The 21,456-nt window shown below is 41.6% G+C and overlaps 1 protein-coding gene across 2 annotated transcripts; it reads left to right on the plus strand.

Annotated features, from left to right (window-relative positions):
- The first annotated feature begins 723 nt into the window (after window positions 1–723).
- Window positions 724–19,605, plus strand: LOC311069893 (membrane-spanning 4-domains subfamily A member 15). 2 transcript variants are annotated; one of them, XM_084093450.1, is made up of 7 exons: window positions 724–1,075; window positions 7,502–7,611; window positions 9,315–9,428; window positions 10,136–10,192; window positions 10,366–10,524; window positions 13,780–13,893; window positions 18,369–19,605. In XM_084093450.1, exons 2-7 carry the CDS (start codon window positions 7,504–7,506, stop codon window positions 18,405–18,407), a joined length of 591 nt encoding a protein of 196 aa, XP_083949576.1. In that variant the 5' UTR covers window positions 724–1,075; window positions 7,502–7,503; the 3' UTR covers window positions 18,408–19,605. The 2 variants fall into 2 exon arrangements, with proteins under 2 accessions (XP_083949576.1, XP_083949577.1); XM_084093451.1 differs by having other exon boundaries at window positions 1,027–1,075; window positions 7,439–7,611.
- Window positions 19,606–21,456: the final 1,851 nt, after the last annotated feature.

The following is a 21,456-nucleotide window of genomic DNA, read 5'->3' on the forward strand; positions in this document are numbered from 1 at the left end:
AACAACTTTAAAGCCTGGATCCCACGAATTAAGGACAAAGCTTTCTTCTCTTTAAATATGTTTAATTGTAATGAATTTTTATTTAAGTAATATATTAATTCAATAAGAGACTTAAAGATAAATATCAGTGTCTTATATAAATTAGGTGTTAAATATTTACAAATATTATAGTTCTTAAAGGGATAGTTCACCCAAAAATGAAAATTGTCATCATTTACTCATCATCATGTCATTGCAAACCTGTATGAATTTCTTTCTATTGTGGAACATAAAAGAATATAAATTGAAAAATATCTGTGTTTTTGTTTTGCTTTTTGTCCATACATTAGAAGTCAAGGTTAACCCAAATGGTTTGGTTACAACATTCTTTAAAATATAATCTTTTGTGTTTCACAGAAGTAAGTCATACAGGTTTGGAACGAATTTACTGCATTTACCGTGTACATGATTTTCCTTCAGCAGTATCACTTTGTATTTATTTTATTCATAGATATTTTATTTATTTGATATTGTAAGAGATTTTTATTCAAATAAAAATATTGGGGAATATAAATAAGTTTTATAGAGTTTTTATTTTATTTGATAGTTCCTACATGTTTGGATGACAATAAGAAGAAAAGAAAAAAGAGTCATATGTTTAAAAGTAGGCTACTTAAAATGCTGAATTTATATACATTTAAATGGGAAGTTGAGTATGATACATCTGGATCCGGTTAGTTTGTCATAGGAAGCAGCTGTTATCTTTTGGGAGCTGCTTTCGACACTCCATTCCCTTCTTTCTCAGGCTGACTTACAATCTCTCATTCTCTCTCCTCATGCTTCTTCTTTGCCAGACCATTTGTATAGTTTTATGTGTAGCTGAATGCCTTACTGCACTGAAATGTGTTCTTCTCTACTCTTCATGAAGTTGGCCATTGTTTCTGTTTTCTGAGCACAGATTTGACCTCTTTTCCCAAACATCCCGTAGTGACGCCCCGTCCTTCCCTCCCTCTGTTTTCTTCTCTTTTTTCTTTCTCTTCAGCTCTTGCACAACTTCCTTGTTTTCATCTTGGTGGTTCATTACAGACTCATGCAGGTAATTGACAAACTCTCTCTTTCACTGTTTGATTAGTTGCTTGTTTTTGATACTCACAACATGCTCATGAACTTCAGTTATAGTTTGCTGAAATGTACATTTCTTTGTGAATGAATGTCAAAAATAGGAGACTTGATACAAATTGACTGGCAGACAGAAAAAGAAAAGGCTTTAAGGTTGGTATACAGTCCACGAGGCAGTCCAGTGTAAAGTCTTGAAGTTTGAAGGTTTAAAGCATTAGGATACTTCAGTGCTTGCGCAGCATCAATGACAAGTTGTTATAGTTGCTTCATAATCGGTTGCTAGTGTGTTCAGGGAGGTTGTTAAAACATTGGCAGGCGGTCACTATGCAGACAATACTGTGGTAAGTTACTTTTAAAAGTGATGAGTTATAACATTGCATTACTCCCTAAAGAAACTAATTGTGTTAGTTACTTTTTATTGAAAGTAATGTGTTTTGTTACTTTTGCATTGCTTTTTCTCATCTTGGCAGGACTGGCTAGTATGTTTTTTAATAAAAAATTGATTTGGCAAATGTAAAGTCCCTTTCACACCAGAGGTGAACTGAATAAGGTGAAATGCAAATTCACTTTTGTACAGTAAAGGGCGCCACACAAACAAACCGTTCAGCGGTTCTGCCGTTCTGGACCGCAGAAGAACAGGACGCAGGAGAAGTTCAACACTCTTACTTCAGCAATAAACACAAAAATGTGACGTTTAAAAGTAATTTTTGCTAATTTGTATGGTTGAATTGGATCATCAAAGGTCAGCAGCAGAAACATCGGTTTATAAAGCTAGATTAAATAAACAAAGTACATTTGGGTTATTTAGCATATTTAATTATTGTAGGTTTCCGTAATATTCTGTTTGTATTTCACTGTTTTTATTCATTTTGAGGAATACTGAATCTGTTTTTGTGCAAGTGAGATGAGTAAATGCCTGCGCACAATTAGGGGCCCTATCTTACACCCGGCGCAATGCAGTGCCAAGCACGATGCAAGTGTTTTTTGCTAGTTTCAGTCCGACGCAATTATCATTTTCACGTCCTGCGCCAGGTTGTTTAAATAGCAAATGCATTTGCGCCCATTTGTGCGCCCATGGGCTGCTAGTCTGAGAATGAGTGTGTGTTCTGGCGCATTGTTGGAGCGTTGCTATTTTGAGGCAACAGAAATAGACTGAGCCATTGACCAACTGAACCCTGGTCTAAAGTCAATGGTGCAATATTTTTTTTTTGTTATTTAATTATAATTTAATTATCCACAACGCAGGTACACTCTGCTTATTAAACACACAGGGACGCACAGCAGCACACACACTCTGCTTATTAAACACACAGGGACGCACAGCAGCACACACACTCTGCTTATTAAACACACAGGGACGCACAGCAGCACACACACTCTGCTTATTAAACACACAGGGACGCACAGCAGCACACACACTCTGCTTATTAAACACACAGGGACGCACAGCAGCACACACACTCTGCTTATTAAACACAGGGACGCACAGCAGCACACACACTCTGCTTATTAAACACACAGGGACGCACAGCAGCACACACACTCTGCTTATTAAACACACAGGGACGCACAGCAGCACACACACTCTGCTTATTACACACACAGGGACGCACAGCAGCACACACACTCTGCTTATTAAACACACAGGGACGCACAGCAGCACACACACTCTGCTTATTAAACACACAGGGACGCACAGCAGCACACACACTCTGCTTATTAAACACACAGGGACGCACAGCAGCACACACACTCTGCTTATTAAACACACAGGGACGCACAGCAGCACACACACTCTGCTTATTAAACACACAGGGACGCACAGCAACACACACACTCTGCTTATTACACACACAGGGACGCACAGCAGCACACACACTCTGCTTATTAAACACACAGGGACGCACAGCAGCACACACACTCTGCTTATTACACACACAGGGACGCACAGCAGCACACACACTCTGCTTATTAAACACACAGGGACGCACAGCAGCACACAAACATGCCAAATATTTAAAATAAAAGGATTACAATGTAAAAGATTATTATTGTGTACATAAAGATATGGTGAATCCGGCTTGTCCCGTAGATGTTCTGCTTGCCCACTTTGACCTCGCGCACGAGCAGTTCCGTTTGAACTCTGGAGATGGCTTCGGTCTTTCCACTATCAAATTCCGTCATGTAAATAGTGAATCTGCCATGGTGTGAGCGCAACTGGCATTTAAAGGGAATTGGAGATGAGACTTTGATTGGTTTAACGCACGTAAATCCCCAAACACACCCATTACTCATTAAGAGAATAGGTACAACCCTTTTAGACCATGCGCCTGGCCTTGCCGTCGTTAAACTAGCAAAAGTGGACACGCCCTAAGTGAACTTGCACCATGCGCTTTAGACCATGCGCTTAGATCGTTAATATAGGGCCCTTAGTATAGAAGTAGAACTACCTTCACTTACCCGCACTGGCCCTGCGGTCAATACATGGGAAAACAAAGTAACTTGCATTACTTATTTGAAAATATTTGTGATGGTGGAGGGTCCAGTTGTGGAAAGGCCTTGAGTAAAGCTGTTGTTGTAACTGGTCTGCAGTGATGGTGGAGGGTCCAGTTGTGGAAAGGCCTTGAGTAAAGCTGTTGTTGTAACTGGTCTGCAGTGATGGTGGAGGGTCCAGTTGTGGAAAGGCTTGAGTAAAGCTGTTGTTGTAACTGTGCTGCAGTGATGGTGGAGGGTCCAGTTGTGGAAAGGCCTTGAGTAAAGCTGTTGTTGTAACTGTGTTGCAGTGATGGTGGAGGGTCCAGTTGTGGAAAGGCCTTGAGTAAAGCTGTTGTTGTAACTGTGTTGCAGTGATGGTGGAGGGTCCAGTTGTGGAAAGGCCTTGAGTAAAGCTGTTGTTGTAACTGTGCTGCAGTGATGGTGGAGGGTCCAGTTGTGGAAAGGCCTTGAGTAAAGCTGTTGTTGTAACTGTGCTGCAGTGATGGTGGAGGGTCCAGTTGTGGAAAGGCCTTGAGTAAAGCTGTTGTTGTAACTGTGTTGCAGTGATGGTGGAGGGTCCAGTTGTGGAAAGGCTTGAGTAAAGCTGTTGTTGTAACTGTGCTGCAGTGATGGTGGAGGGTCCAGTTGTGGAAAGGCCTTGAGTAAAGCTGTTGTTGTAACTGTGCTGCAGTGATGGTGGAGGGTCCAGTTGTGGAAAGGCTTGAGTAAAGCTGTTGTTGTAACTGGTCTGCAGTGATGGTGGAGGGTCCAGTTGTGGAAAGGCCTTGAGTAAAGCTGTTGTTGTAACTGGTCTGCAGTGATGGTGGAGGGTCCAGTTGTGGAAAGGCTTGAGTAAAGCTGTTGTTGTAACTGGTCTGCAGTGATGGTGGAGGGTCCAGTTGTGGAAAGGCTTGAGTAAAGCTGTTGTTGTAACTGGTCTGCAGTGATGGTGGAGGGTCCAGTTGTGGAAAGGCCTTGAGTAAAGCTGTTGTTGTAACTGGTCTGCAGTGATGGTGGAGGGTCCAGTTGTGGAAAGGCTTGAGTAAAGCTGTTGTTGTAACTGGTCTGCAGTGATGGTGGAGGGTCCAGTTGTGGAAAGGCCTTGAGTAAAGCTGTGTTGTAACTGTGCTGCAGTGATGGTGGAGGGTCCAGTTGTGGAAAGGCCTTGAGTAAAGCTGTTGTTGTAACTGTGCTGCAGTGATGGTGGAGGGTCCAGTTGTGGAAAGGCTTGAGTATAGCTGTTGTTGTAACTGGTCTGCAGTGATGGTGGAGGGTCCAGTTGTGGAAAGGCCTTGAGTAAAGCTGTTGTTGTAACTGTGCTGCAGTGATGGTGGAGGGTCCAGTTGTGGAAAGGCCTTGAGTAAAGCTGTTGTTGTAACTGTGCTGCAGTGATGGTGGAGGGTCCAGTTGTGGAAAGGCCTTGAGTAAAGCTGTTGTTGTAACTGTGCTGCAGTGATGGTGGAGGGTCCAGTTGTGGAAAGGCTTGAGTATAGCTGTTGTTGTAACTGGTCTGCAGTGATGGTGGAGGGTCCAGTTGTGGAAAGGCCTTGAGTAAAGCTGTTGTTGTAACTGTGCTGCAGTGATGGTGGAGGGTCCAGTTGTGGAAAGGCTTGAGTAAAGCTGTTGTTGTAACTGGTCTGCAGTGATGGTGGAGGGTCCAGTTGTGGAAAGGCCTTGAGTAAAGCTGTTGTTGTAACTGGTCTGCAGTGATGGTGGAGGGTCCAGTTGTGGAAAGGCTTGAGTAAAGCTGTTGTTGTAACTGGTCTGCAGTGATGGTGGAGGGTCCAGTTGTGGAAAGGCCTTGAGTAAAGCTGTGTTGTAACTGTGCTGCAGTGATGGTGGAGGGTCCAGTTGTGGAAAGGCCTTGAGTAAAGCTGTTGTTGTAACTGTGCTGCAGTGATGGTGGAGGGTCCAGTTGTGGAAAGGCCTTGAGTAAAGCTGTTGTTGTAACTGGTCTGCAGTGATGGTGGAGGGTCCAGTTGTGGAAAGGCCTTGAGTAAAGCTGTTGTTGTAACTGGTCTGCAGTGATGGTGGAGGGTCCAGTTGTGGAAAGGCCTTGAGTAAAGCTGTTGTTGTAACTGGTCTGCAGTGATGGTGGAGGGTCCAGTTGTGGAAAGGCCTTGAGTAAAGCTGTTGTTGTAACTGTGCTGCAGTGATGGTGGAGGGTCCAGTTGTGGAAAGGCTTGAGTAAAGCTGTTGTTGTAACTGGTCTGCAGTGATGGTGGAGGGTCCAGTTGTGGAAAGGCCTTGAGTAAAGCTGTTGTTGTAACTGGTCTGCAGTGATGGTGGAGGGTCCAGTTGTGGAAAGGCTTGAGTAAAGCTGTTGTTGTAACTGTGCTGCAGTGATGGTGGAGGGTCCAGTTGTGGAAAGGCTTGAGTAAAGCTGTTGTTGTAACTGGTCTGCAGTGATGGTGGAGGGTCCAGTTGTGGAAAGGCCTTGAGTAAAGCTGTTGTTGTAACTGTGCTGCAGTGATGGTGGAGGGTCCAGTTGTGGAAAGGCCTTGAGTAAAGCTGTTGTTGTAACTGTGCTGCAGTGATGGTGGAGGGTCCAGTTGTGGAAAGGCTTGAGTAAAGCTGTTGTTGTAACTGGTCTGCAGTGATGGTGGAGGGTCCAGTTGTGGAAAGGCCTTGAGTAAAGCTGTTGTTGTAACTGTGCTGCAGTGATGGTGGAGGGTCCAGTTGTGGAAAGGCCTTGAGTAAAGCTGTTGTTGTAACTGTGCTGCAGTGATGGTGGAGGGTCCAGTTGTGGAAAGGCTTGAGTAAAGCTGTTGTTGTAACTGGTCTGCAGTGATGGTGGAGGGTCCAGTTGTGGAAAGGCTTGAGTAAAGCTGTTGTTGTAACTGGTCTGCAGTGATGGTGGAGGGTCCAGTTGTGGAAAGGCCTTGAGTAAAGCTGTTGTTGTAACTGGTCTGCAGTGATGGTGGAGGGTCCAGTTGTGGAAAGGCCTTGAGTAAAGCTGTTGTTGTAACTGTGCTGCAGTGATGGTGGAGGGTCCAGTTGTGGAAAGGCTTGAGTAAAGCTGTTGTTGTAACTGGTCTGCAGTGATGGTGGAGGGTCCAGTTGTGGAAAGGCCTTGAGTAAAGCTGTTGTTGTAACTGGTCTGCAGTGATGGTGGAGGGTCCAGTTGTGGAAAGGCCTTGAGTAAAGCTGTTGTTGTAACTGTGCTGCAGTGATGGTGGAGGGTCCAGTTGTGGAAAGGCTTGAGTAAAGCTGTTGTTGTAACTGGTCTGCAGTGATGGTGGAGGGTCCAGTTGTGGAAAGGCTTGAGTAAAGCTGTTGTTGTAACTGGTCTGCAGTGATGGTGGAGGGTCCAGTTGTGGAAAGGCCTTGAGTAAAGCTGTTGTTGTAACTGGTCTGCAGTGATGGTGGAGGGTCCAGTTGTGGAAAGGCTTGAGTAAAGCTGTTGTTGTAACTGGTCTGCAGTGATGGTGGAGGGTCCAGTTGTGGAAAGGCTTGAGTAAAGCTGTTGTTGTAACTGTGCTGCAGTGATGGTGGAGGGTCCAGTTGTGGAAAGGCTTGAGTAAAGCTGTTGTTGTAACTGTGCTGCAGTGATGGTGGAGGGTCCAGTTGTGGAAAGGCTTGAGTAAAGCTGTTGTTGTAACTATGATGCAGTGATGGTGGAGGGTCCAGTTGTGGAAAGGCTTGAGTAAAGCTGTTGTTGTAACTATGTTGCAGTGATGGTGGAGGGTCCAGTTGTGGAAAGGCCTTGAGTAAAGCTGTTGTTGTAACTGGTCTGCAGTGATGGTGGAGGGTCCAGTTGTGGAAAGGCTTGAGTAAAGCTGTTGTTGTAACTATGATGCAGTGATGGTGGAGGGTCCAGTTGTGGAAAGGCTTGAGTAAAGCTGTTGTTGTAACTATGTTGCAGTGATGGTGGAGGGTCCAGTTGTGGAAAGGCTTGAGTAAAGCTGTTGTTATAACTGTGCTGCAGTGATGGTGGAGGGTCCAGTTGCCGCAGGAGCTCCGGAGCCGATCAGCATGGTGACGGGCGGCAGTAAACCTGTGCACCGCTTCCTCAAAGGACAACCCAAGTGTATCGGAGTGAGACACACAACACCATCCTTTCAGATGAAGAAAACTATTCAAGCACAGATCAATGAGGAATCATCCAAATAAATAAACCAAATTCAAAGGGGAAACAAGATTATTTTGTTTCCTTATTTTAAGCAAATACTCACTAAAATCATGGTTTCACTTTATTTTGATGGTCCCTTTAACACATTCTGTTGACTATAAGTAAAGTTGCACCTACATGTCTACTAACTGTCATTAGAGTGTTAGTAGACTGGGGATTTGTAGAATAAGTTGACATGTAGTTGCAAAGTTACTTATAGTCAGTAGAATGTCTGTAGGAGGAACATCACAATAAAGAGTTAGCAGATATTAAAGGATTAGTTCACTTCAGAATTAAAATCTCCTGATGATTTACTCTCCCCCTCGTCATCCAGGATGTCCATGTATTTCTTACTTCAGTCGAAAACAAATTAAGAAAATGAAATAAATAAAAATGATTAAAAAATTAATAAAATCACTAGCTGTGATGCGCCACACATTACGCAATCAGGTTGAAAGGTCACATGTGACGTAGGAAGAAGTACAGACCTAGTGTTACAAAGTGAATGTGCAAAGACTGAGTCAAACGCCATTTACAAAAAATAAATAAAATAAAAGGTAAAACAACGATGTCGGATGATTTTGCAGTTTTTCGCCCTACCCTACATTTTCCGTCTACGTCAGGTTTCCAACCTGATTATGTAATGTGTGTCGCATCACAGCTAGTGCAAGACCAGCATTCGTGGTTAAAAGTATATAAATGTTTATTTTGTTCTAAAATGTCGGCTGGTTTGTCTAGATAAGACTCTTATTCCTCGGCTGGATCGTGTCGAGACTTTGAAGCTGCACTGAAACTCACATCTGGACCTTCGACCCGTTGGACCCCATTGAAGACACTATATGGAGAAACATCCTGGAATGTTTTCCTCAAAAACCGTCATTTCTTTTCCACTGAAGAAAGAAAGACATGAACATCTTGGATGACGTGGGGGAGAGTAAATTATCAGGAGATATTAATTCTGAAGTGAACTACTCCTTTAAGCAGGTAGTCTACTAATTACTGCAAAGATGCAAAGTTACTTATAATCAACAGAATGTTCAAAGAGGACCATCAAAATAAAGTGTTACCAATTTCACTGATTCTCTAAACATTTTTTATGTAAGTACATAGTAGTTAAAGACACCTAATATAAAGTGTAATCAAACATATTAATTGAACTCACAGCAATACTGTTTTCAGCAATACTGAGTTCAACATATTAATTGAACTCACAGTGCTATTATAATAGCAGCAGGATGTGTGAGTCTTCACAATGGAAACCTGATTATTGGCACTTATAAGGATATCTTCTTCCACAATATATATCTGTTTAAAATTAATATTATCTGATTGCATTACACAAATGTGCAAAAGTAACATAGATTCATAACATTTATTAAACGCAAAACAACACATGAATTAGCAAACATGGCACAAGGTAGCATGACCTTGTCATAACATCTGCATGCAAAACCTTTTTTATTTTCAACTATTTGTCCACTGCTGTTTCCCTCCCATTACTGATGAAGATGAGCAATATTACTGATGAAGATGAGCAATATTACTGATGAAGATGAACAATATTACTGAGAAGCAGTCTTCTGAGAGACGTTTCACATGTGATTGTCCGTTTCCGTGTGTCCGGTGTAAGACTGTGCTGGTGATGATGGCCGTATCCATGATCATGTTTGGAATCACCATGACTATGCAGTCCGATGCGATGACCTCGGCAGACATGTACACCCCCTTCTGGCTCGGGACCCTGGTATGTTCTCTTCTGACTATATTAGCATGCTTTGCCTTGAAAGATCTTTCATTACTTCTAAGAAAACTTCTAAGGCCACAACCAACTACACTAATGAACTACACCTCTACAAAACTGGCCTCATGTTTCAAAACAAGATCATTGGATTGGATCCCCACATTTGAAAATCACTGGTCTACAGATTAAACATGAGATTATTCCACTCATAAAAGTCAAAAATGTTCCAATCGTAATATTACTTTTAGACTGACCAAATGCAGATCTGCTACATCAGGTACAACTTGCATTGAACCACTTTTTTTTTTTTTGTCCTTTAAGTTTAGTTGGCAAGTACCATGCCCTTTTGATTCATTTTAGTTCATTTTACAATTTAACTGAAATGGTATATCATTTCACTTTAGTAAAAAAACATTTCACTCAAATGCAATGTGCAAATGCAAAAACATGTCAGTCATTTAACACAAACGTTAACCAATTTAAAAAAAAAAATCTAAACATTAATTAAAATGGGTATGCATTGTACAAATTCAAATACAAAATGTGTAAACCTGAATATAAAATTATCTACATTTTATGTTACTGTTTTGAATTCATGCTTCATGCACTTTAAGTAATTCGTTCAAATTAAGAGATGAACTGAGTGAATCTGTGTGTATTATAATAGTATTTAGCAATAGTTGAACACTAAATGTCTTACTTTTTTGCAGTTCTTTATCTGTGGCATTTTGTATATACTGAGTGAACGCAACCCCTCCAAAAAGATCGTAAGTGTCCGTTTAACCTTTGTGTTTCACTGTTTGTACTCATGAATAATTTTGAGAATGCTTGGGTCCAAACTACACAATTTTCTCTATTTAAAGTGTAATATTAATATTCTTAAATGTGTTTGATATTTTGTTTACGACACGTTGATGTTTTCTGAACTGATTGCTCTCAGATCACAGCCAGCCTTGCTCTGAGCATCATCTCAACCATTGGAGTGTTCTGTGCTTGTGTGGAGTTCGTCAGAGCCATCGCTGGGATCGATCACATATATTGGAATCATTTGACTAAAAATCAAACAGCGGAGGAGAGCCGATATCTCGAACAACATTATGTGAGGGTCTTTATGGATTTAATACTGCTCTGTCATTAATGAATAACTACACAGGAACAAATGATTAACACCATATTAACATTCTAGTAACTGCGATTAACTAACAAGAAACTCTGATTAAAGAACTTGTAAGTAATAGCACTCAGTTAAAAAAAATCTATTTTTTTCATACCTCCCAGAGGATTACTAAGAAGTACTATGTACAGGTTCATAATTAATGAGAGTAAAGCACAACGTATAATTAATTCTAAAGTAAAGTCATGGTAACCTAAGAATAATTAGTCAAGGATAACCAAATCCTTCAGAAGGAATTACTAATTATTTGGAACACTATTCTAAAGTGAAGATCACGGTAACCCACTATTAATGACTCAAGTATTACCAAATCTGTCAGAAGCCATTACTATCCAAAACTTCACAAAAACCACTTGACTTTTTTTCTAGTGGGATGAAAGTTCAGGCCAGAGTCTGCTGAAGCAGGACGGCAGCTTTGATTGTGGGTTGCCGGTGGGCAGAGTAGAGGAAGATATTTATTATTTACAATTAAGTCCGCCGTCTCTGTTCACCACCTTGCGGCTCTTGGCAAGGCATATGTGGAGGCGAGACAGGCCTGTGTGTCCCTGCACACCATGAAACCCACTAGAGCTGTCACTTTTGTGAAAAAATCCTGTTCGATTTTTGAGACATAAGTGTTCATTGAATCGATTGTAAAATCGATTTTCCATGTCTAAAGACGTTTCCATTTTAAACGCCAAATATAGGCAAATCCACAGACAACTAACAGGCATTAGGACGAACGTAAAGAGGGCGCTTGAGACGCACACAAGTCAGTGTCAATATTCCTGATGATTTATTGGTGTGAAGTTTCGTGCACAATGACAAACAGGAGTGCAACATTTTCAAAAAACAATAAGCCATAACATAAATGAAAAACTTTACTACAGGCTTCAACATGCCTGTGTTTACAATTAGAAATGTCAAACAAATTTTGCCTACGTAGGCGATTGTAGCCCATAGCCCGAATCTGTATCTGTATGCATGAGACTGTCTGAAAACCGGCAGAATTCACAGTTTTGTAGTAAAAAAAGACACAGAAGTATAATCTGCTGTTATGTGTGTGTGTCAGAGCCTGCAGTCGCTGTGTGACGCTCGTTCGCTGCGGCGTATCGTGACGAGCTGGACGCGCTCCGAGAGAAGGCCGTTAAAATCGATTCCCTATTTTCGTTTCCGAAACTTGCGTTGGTTGGTCCGATCGATTGTGCAATCGGTTTTCGAACGTAAAGTGACAGCCCTAAAGCCCACCTCTGCTCTGCAGTGCTGCCGGAGGTTCTGTCGAGACAAACAGGCATGCCGGCGTGTTTCCAGTAAAGATACCTTCAGATTAGGTTATAGGATGGGCATATGTCTGAGGACCCCCTTCTCCTGGCCCCCAAGGTGAGTGGCGTTGGTCAGTGGCTATGAGCGGAGGTTTACGTCTCTCTTTCTCTGATCGGATATCCTGAAATTATCTTTTTCCAAGGTTGAGCTATATTCTCCCCATGTTAGGATTTAAAGTAGAATTGCAGGTATTGTATAGATTCCCTCCACTTAGTTTCCCTCCCCAACTACTGTTCTGTCTTGAAGTAGGGGTGCAAGCTCACCTTTGGATGGGTTCTTCTATAGGTCTCCTCAGTATGATCAGTGTTCAAAAATCGAGTAGAGATAGATTACCTAAGGTGTCCCTCGTTGTTATTGTTGCATTCTATAGTTTAGCCGTTAACAATAGTGGGTCCTGGAGAAGATCCTTTACTCTAGTCAGGGTATGAGCTGCTCTCCCCTAATTATACTAGGGTCTTCAAGTAGAGCAGAATCTTCCCCGTGGTTTCCTTATGGCTTTAAGTTTGGGTGACAAGAGTTTTGGCCAAACTATTATATGCCTTCTCTTGTTTGCCTCCTTCCTCAGAAGCGAACGGTTGTATGCTCCCCCTTGAATGAGTGGTAATACTGAAGATATGTAGTTGGGAATGTTCCCTAAGAGCCCTGTTGAAATACTGGTGAGATATACCGAGCGTAGCTGAGGCTATGTTGGGTATTTTTCCCTTAGAGATCTGCTCCTGGGGTCTAATAAGGCTGAGGTCTGTCCCACAACACTCTCAGAAAAAAAGGTACGAAAGCTGTCACTGGGGCTGTACCTTTTTAAAAGGTACATTTTTGTACCTAAAGGGTGCATATTGGTACCTTAATGGTATATATTAGTACCTAAAAGGAACAAAAGTGTACTTTTTGAAAAGGTACAGCCCCAGTGACAGCTTTCGTACCTTTTTTTCTGAGAGTGAAGGGTGGGAGGGAGGTACTGTATATCAGCTGGGAATTCCCTGACTATAGAGAATAGAAGCTTGGGGATTTTCTCCTAGTATCTGGGGATATTGGCTTAGGAAGTCGTGCCACTATACGAGATACATGGGATGCGCCCATGGGGTTGAAGCGCTTCTGACTCTGGATGAGTATCCGTAGGGTCAATTTATGCTATGGCCACTATGTGTGTGCATCACAGGCACTTCTTCAGCATGGCGTAGTGGGAATTGGTTTCCCATAGCATCAACTCTATGACACACCGTCGAAGTTCCACTTCGAAAGGGAACGTCTCCCTTGGGCTTGCCTGCGAGTCTCCTTTAGACAAAAGAGTTGATGACGTGTAACTAAGCCAGCCTTTTGTACTCGCGGGCTCTCCACATGTGACGTCACGGACTGCATACGCAAACCCAGTGATAGAGGGCTGTATGTTCAACCGCACTCTCACAAATAAAGGTGCTTTAATGGCATCGATGGTCACACTAAGAAGAACTGATCACTGAAACGTTCTTTGTGGACCAAAAATGGTTGTTTTATTGCATTGCTGTGAAAAGCCCCTTTATTTTTAAGAGTGCATTGAGTGAGTATACAGAATGAGGCAGATGTTATTAATTAAGTCCGCCGTCTCCGTCCGCCGAGGTTTTATTCTTCTATTGCATTGCTGTGAAAACTCCCTTTTGCAACCTTTATTTTTAAGAGTTTAATGAATGAGCGATTATGCATGTGCAGTTTTAATAAATTAAAAAAAGTTACTATATGAACAGAAACTCTGGTTTCTTTTTCATGGGTATATGTATTTGGATATGTGTTACATGTTCTATGTGTTCCTCATATGTGATATTTCTGTGCTATGGAAGAAGGAAAAAAGGATGTGTGGAAATGATTATCCCTATGGGACAATAAAGACTCTATCTATTTTCACAGATGGCCGTCGAAAAGATAGAGCAAGTGTTCTTCTGTCACAGCTTGATAGGAGGGAGTCTGCTTATAACCATGACGTTCTTCGCTCGGGCAGCGCTGCGATCCAGCAGGACTCAGGTAATCTCACTCACACTGCCTCGGGTAATCTCACTCACACTGCCTCGGGTAATCTCACTCACACTGCCTCGGGTAATCTCACTCACACTGCCTCGGGTAATCTCACTCACTGCCTCGGGTAATCTCACTCACACTGCCTCGGGTAATCTCACTCACACTGCCTCGGGTAATCTCACTCACTGCCTCGGGTAATCTCACTCACACTGCCTCGGGTAATCTCACTCACTGCCTCGGGTAATCTCACTCACTGCCTCGGGTAATCTCACTCACACTGCCTCGGGTAATCTCACTCACTGCCTCGGGTAATCTCACTCACACTGCCTCGGGTAATCTCACTCACTGCCTCGGGTAATCTCACACACTGCCTCGGGTAATCTCACTCACACTGCCTCGGGTAATCTCACTCGCACTGCCTCGGGTAATCTCACTCGCACTGCCTCGGGTAATCTCACTCACACTGCCTCGGGTAATAACACTCACACTGCCTCGGGTAATCTCACTCGCACTGCCTCGGGTAATCTCACTCACACTGCCTCGGGTAATCTCACTCACACTGCCTCTGGTAATCTCACTCACACTGCCTCGGGTAATCTCACTCACACTGCCTCGGGTAATCTCACTCACACTGCCTCGGGTAATCTCACTCACACTGCCTCGGGTAATCTCACTCACTGCCTCGGGTAATCTCACTCACTGCCTCGGGTAATCTCACACACTGCCTCGGGTAATCTCACTCACACTGCCTCGGGTAATCTCACTCACACTGCCTCGGGTAATCTCACTCACTGCCTCGGGTAATCTCACTCACTGCCTCGGGTAATCTCACTCACACTGCCTCGGGTAATCTCACTCACACTGCCTCGGGTAATCTCACTCACACTGCCTCGGGTAATCTCACTCACTGCCTCGGGTAATCTCACTCACACTGCCTCGGGTAATCTCACTCACACTGCCTCGGGTAATCTCACTCACACTGCCTCGGGTAATCTCACTCACTGCCTCGGGTAATCTCACTCACTGCCTCGGGTAATCTCACTCACACTGCCTCGGGTAATCTCACTCACACTGCCTCGGGTAATCTCAGTTCCTCTGTCAAACTCCACAGACTCAAACTCTCAGAAGAAACGCTTCTATATCGAGGGTTCTGTCAGGCGCTTCATATATATCATCTTTTAGGGATTCCCATAAAGGGATCACTTTATGGATTTAGTTTTAATTCATTAATTTTGTTTTAATTCAATTTTATTTTTTAATTACATTTTATGAACTAAACAGCTCGTAAACATACTTTATTTCTGGAAAAATTTAAATAACCTGTTAAACATTGCAATAATATGTAATAATATGCAAAAATTTAAGACATTTCTCTGTATATAGAATCTTTTTGACAAAGTTTTTCTTTAAAACTGAGTGCTCTTTTCTGATTGGGTCGTGGAAAGCTGGAGAAAGAAAGAAAGAAAGAAAGAAAGAAAGAAAGAAAGAAAGAAAGAAAGAAAGAAAGAAAGAAAGAAAGAAAGAATGCAAAGAAAGAAAGAATGCAAAGAAAGGCAAAAATGACAAAAGTACAATTACCAATGTTGTGCATTTAATAATCATGAAAAGGGTAACACTTTAAAGGAGAACTCCGGTCAATTTTAACATTGAGCTCATTTTTTTGTAAATTTGGAGTGCTGTCAGTACAGAGAACAACGACAAAAATCGGTGTTGCCTACACCGTGTTATCCTCTTTTTAAAATTTGCACCCTATTGACTTCAATGGGGCATATTTTAAACCTGCTTTTACCCTCTTAACATCCTTGATGTGTCATTACAAGTGCACAGGTCATGTGAGTGATTCCTTCAGAGTGAACACGAGTGAATCTGACTGCAGTAGATGTGAAAGATATGAATAAAAATGAAGTTAATTCGGCCAGCGCTCATACCTGTATTTACATCCTGTTTTCGGTTGAAGTCCAAAGTAGTCGATTGTCGAGTTCACGCGCGTGATCATAGGTAACTAAACATATGCGCGTGAACTCGACAATCGACTACTTTGGACTTCAACCGAAAACAGGATGTAAATACAGGTATGAGCGCTGGCCGAATCAAACGCGAAACACAAGTAACTTTGTGGGCGGGTCTCGGGCGCTGTTGCTATTATACCGGCGGGATAAATGACTCTTGTGCCCGACGCAAATCTAAAATGTGTTGGTCTGAAGTAGCTTCATTACTCATAGGTGTGGTTTGGGCGTAACGTGAAATAAACCAATCAGAGCGTCATCTCACATTCCCTTTAAGAGCAGGCGCGCTTGTTCTATAGCGGATTGCTGTTATAACGGCGGATTTGCCAGGAGCGTTCACAGCCGAGGAGACCGACGTTCTTGTCAGGGCCGTAAAACACAGAGAAGTGAAATTGGGGATGGAGAAACACACCCAAATTAGCTTCGGTTAAACAGGCGTATAATAATTTGGGTAAATGTGTAAGCCAGATTTATGCCTATTTTTTCACATCTTCATGGACACAACAATGATTTCCCTCGTGTGGAATATTTTTCCTTGTAATAATGTATGATTTGCAAAAATGAAAAGTGCTGCATCTGTGTAGAGTAGAGAAGCAAAGTGTGTGTGTGTTGTGCTCACGCTACATTGATTATGGCCAAGCATGCGCCCTTAAAACAGCATCTGAATAACATGCGCAACACTCCACTGACTTTAGACGAGGTTTCTCCTGGTCTGTGGCGGAATTGTTTTCTGGAACTGCAAAATAGCACCAGGGAACGTTTGCGCCGGAACACGCCTCCTCTTTCCCTGAGCCGCCCCCGGGAGCGCAAGTTCATTCCCTAATTTACCGACGTGCGTCTGTGGAGGGAAAAGTCCGCTGTGCGTCGGGTGCAAAATAGGAATGATACATGCGTCGGTGTACAAAGCATAGACTGTAAAAAATATGGACAAAGCATCTGTGACGTCACCCATAGACTTTCTGAAGAACGGGTTTGAAGCCGTTTATGGGGGGTATGGGCGGCGCCATCTTGGAAAATCTTGGGAAATCCTAACCCCGCCCACCTTCTGGCGCAGCGCGCGTCACTCAGCTCGCTCTGCTACTCCGGTTATCTCTGTGTATATTTTAGGCAACGAAATATGTTATAAAACACCACACTAACTCTTTTCGTTTTCATTTAAAGAAATCTTAAACATTATAGCCACACAAATGTGGTTCAGGCAACGCGTATTGATTATATTCACTGCATATAACGTTTGCCTATTTATAAAAAAAAACAAAATATAAAACACAAACCTGCCTCTTTTCGTTTTAAATATAATATAAAAATATTAAACATTTTATGGTCCAGGCAATATGTGCGTTTGTACTAAACAACAGATTTTGCAGTAAACAACATTACAGATCATCTTCGTTGTATTAAAATTTAAAATGACAAAACTCAAACCCTGTCTCTTTTTGTTAAATTTCAGTTTTATCAATATTAGCCATTATAAAAGTAAAAGGTAAAGTTACAAGAAGCTATACAAATAAAGCAAACAATTCAGTCAAACATACAAAGTCAGCGCTCTAGTCTAACCATACAACGGTAAAGTTAAATAGCTTATAAAGTTATGAAACTTCCCCTCAGCCAAAACGATTGGCCAAGGAACAAATTATAGATTCACGAGACCAAAAATCACCCGTTAGATATACACAAGACGAATTATATCTCATGTTTAACCACTACAGAGACGCCAGAGTCAGCGGCAAACGCCAGAACGACTAGCCGAGGAAAGGCTGCTCCAGGCGGGGTACATGAGCGCCGAGCGCCCGGTCATTGCTGGATCTCACAACTGGATACAATTTTCATAAATCTTTATAAATAAACCACAGATTTGAGCTTTAAACAACTACATTCTCGCCTGAAAAACTCTTAAAACTACATTTCATGATACAGAAACAGTAGTATTATATGTCAACTGTATTAAAAAATGGCGCTTCTTATGTTGTCATTCTCCGTGGCGCTGCCTTGTCAGCTGTCAATCAAGCTGTCAATCAAAGTTAACCACGCCCTTATTGTCATACATTTTATATCTAAATACGATCTAAACTAACGAGTTAGAAAAAAATTCACCCCCCTCATGGTTGTCAGGCACTCGGAACCTATCGAAAAATACAATAAAAGTCCATGGGACCAACCTGTAAAAACATGAATTTATGCTGTGAAAACGGACATTTTAACATGGGGTCTATGGACATTTGCTCCCTTTTGGGACCTTCCTCTAGCGGATCTTCGATGTATTGCAGTTTTTCGCACTTCCGGGTAGGCTTCATTTTTCAGATCAGAATGTTGCCGCTTGGTACAAAGTCAATTGCACTGGGTGCAAGATAGAGCCCAATGTATCATAATCACACTGTCCGGATTTATTTTGCCATAATGACCGGCTGGCTGTACTTTTTCATGACACTATTCATCATTTCATAATGTTTATGGATGATTTCCTGGTCTCCGCAGGCCGTTGTGGTCATGAGGAATCTGCCGTCAGCGGAGTGAACAAACGCAGATCATCTGAACATCACCTCATGTCCGTGAAGAAGGAGCCAGCATATTTCACTAATCAGCTGTGATCTTCAGAATTGCATAGAGTATATGGTAACGGGCATTAGAATGTAGTGTCTCTCTTTAGTGTTACTAATACCATTGTTTTGTACTGAGACTTACAATATAAAACAGCCATCAGTGTTCTTGTTTTCCAGCACAAATATCTAAACATTTTTAACTGGGGGGGGGGTGTTGGGCTCGAGGTCATGGTGCAAAGGAATGAACCATCCCTTTAATGTTTGAAGTCATTTTGCTTATCTTGATTTAAAATAATATAAACCTTTTTTTTTTTCTTTTTTTTTTGCAGTGTAAAAAAAGCAAAGCAATTTGCTATTTTTCAATTCACATGAACTCAAAAACACACACTGAATCTCGGCTATTTACTGTGAAGACATTTATCACTCGTTGAACTTATTATACTTATTATGCAACTTATTAAGGTCAACTGCTCATATACGGTCTCCTATACATCTTTATATTGGCAGATATACATGACTCAAATCATAAACATTTCCTAAACGTCTGACACACTTTTACAAATACATATTCCAAATGAAAACACCAATCTTACAGTGATAATGTATATTTAAACGTAACATCAGTCTCTGTGATCTGATCACAAGTGCTAAATACAGTTTTGTGATCCAGTCCATATTAATTCAGTTAAAGTATAGCGCTTTTCACAATACATACCGTTTCAAAGCAGCTTTACAGAAAATGCTTGTTTCAATGTTATAATCAAGTGTTGTGTTATCAGTCAGAGATGAGCGTGTCAATATAGCAGTGATGTGCAGATATGATATAATACATGTTATGTGGTTTGTTCATGTCATGTATTCAGTTAAACAGACACAGCGAATATGTTGCGATTACAACTTGTGCTTGTAATGATTACAAGATATATAAGATATGTGAATCTGCAGGTTCTGCTTTCTCTTGAAACATATCAATCTCCACATTATCATCATGTATATCTTCACACTTGTGATCTGATCACTATATTCTGTCCCATAAATCTTTGACTTTAATACACTTGTTTTTCACAGCAGGAATACTCCTTGTCCACATGTATATTTAAGGTGATTTTTATTTTCACATTTGTCATTTTGTATTAAGTTTGTGTACTTGATTAAATAATCAGGCATGGCAATCAGACATATTCTTTACTTCTGGACTCAACTGACACAAAGACTACAACGTAGTTCCCACAAAGACTGTTTCCCCAACAATGATCCCAGATGTAGGAAAGACTTAAAGGCCTCCTGAAATCAAAATGTAAGTTTTTTAGCTTTTAGTATGAATCTGTTAGCCTTAAAGCGTAACTCTCGCCAAAATGCAACCTAGGCTATTTTTGTTAATCTACTCGAGGCAAACTTTCGTTTAAAAGCATAATTAGAATGGAAACGCCACTTTCAAGTTTGACCGTATTTTCGTTTTAGGTTTAAATGCCTTGTGAATGGGAGTGAATGGGAGTGAATGGGGCACTTTTATGATAGTATCAAAAATCGCTATTTTTAAAACACTAAGAAGGCTCGACACAACATGAAACTGTGCTGGAAGTATCACCAGCGGCTCTACTCATGAACTCCAGCACTGAGAACACTGTTTGTGTACACAGAGTTTACTAAAGAGAAAGATTTTGAACAACTCCCTGTGCTGTGTCCGCCATTTTGACAGTCAAAAATAGTCGATTTCTGAATGCGAATGAACTGACTCTGAATTTTAGTATTGTTTCTTATATGAGGATCCTTTTTCAAATACAAGGTCAATATTGATTTTCACTAACGAGAAAACAACAAATTATCCGTGAATTTATATTGAACTAAGCTTTAGGAGCTTTCCATCTTTACTCTCCTCTCCGTTACGGAGATCGACTATTTTTGACTGACAAAATGCCGGCGGACGGAAACACAGTGAGTTGTTCAAAATCTTTCTCTTTAGTAAACTCTGTGTACACAAACAGTGTTCTCAGTGCTGGAGTTCATGAGTAGAGCCACTGGTGACACTTCCAGCACAGTTTCATGTTGTGTCGAGCCTTCTTAGTGTTTTAAAAATAGTGATTTTTGATACTATCATAGAAGTGCCCCATTCACTCCCATTCACAAGGCATTTAAACCTAAAACGAAAATACGGTCAAACTTGAAAATGGCGTTTCCATTCTAATTATGCTTTAAACGAAAGTTTGCGTCGAGTAGATTAACAAAAAGACCCTAGGTTGCATTTTGGCGAGAGTTACGCTTTAAGGTTATTAATAAACTGGTGTGCTCCAAAACAATGACAAAATTCGCATTAATGAGAATACAAGCATTCAAAACTTACAGTCCCACACTTCCACTAAAATGGATCAGGAATTTTTATGACATCACCGCGACTTCAGCTTCTCATCACATCTTCTGTCCAATCAGATGCTCTCTAGAATCTGAAGCTCCGCCCCCTCTGCTATAAACACCACCTGGCCAACGCCACCGTTGACACGGAGCATTATGGGTTGGAGTGAGATGTTATATATATATATGTGTGTTCGTAAGCTTTCAGACACACAGGACTATACTATACGGAAGTGTTTCTTGAGGAAAAACCTGACGCACATATAAATTCACATCTGTCACAGTCATATTAATCTTTGTTTTTCCCCTTGCAGTTTAAGCAGTTCACACAGAACGTGTTTTTCCATTACACTACTTTTCCATTTTTTTTCCAAAGTAAACACTCGCTGGACGGACGTCTTTAACCGCTTCGAGCAGGACGTGGCGTTCGGCCGATGGTTCACATGTGGAGCAGAAAAGCGAGTCCTCGTTTACTCACCTGTGCTGTTCTAATGTAGCCTGGTAATACCAAACTCTGCTACTTCGCTTTGCTTCGTAGACATGCAGTCTGGCATGGCATAATTGAAAAGCTTGTCTGAAGTTTAAAATCATTGGTTACCCGTAAGCCAATCACATAACGTTTGGTTAAAAATAACCCAACATAGTGACCCAATAGCTATGTGTAACCCAATGGT

The sequence above is a fragment of the Abramis brama genome (genome assembly GCF_963993115.1).
Source record: "Abramis brama genome assembly, chromosome: 19".
Lineage (NCBI taxonomy): Eukaryota > Metazoa > Chordata > Actinopteri > Cypriniformes > Leuciscidae > Abramis > Abramis brama.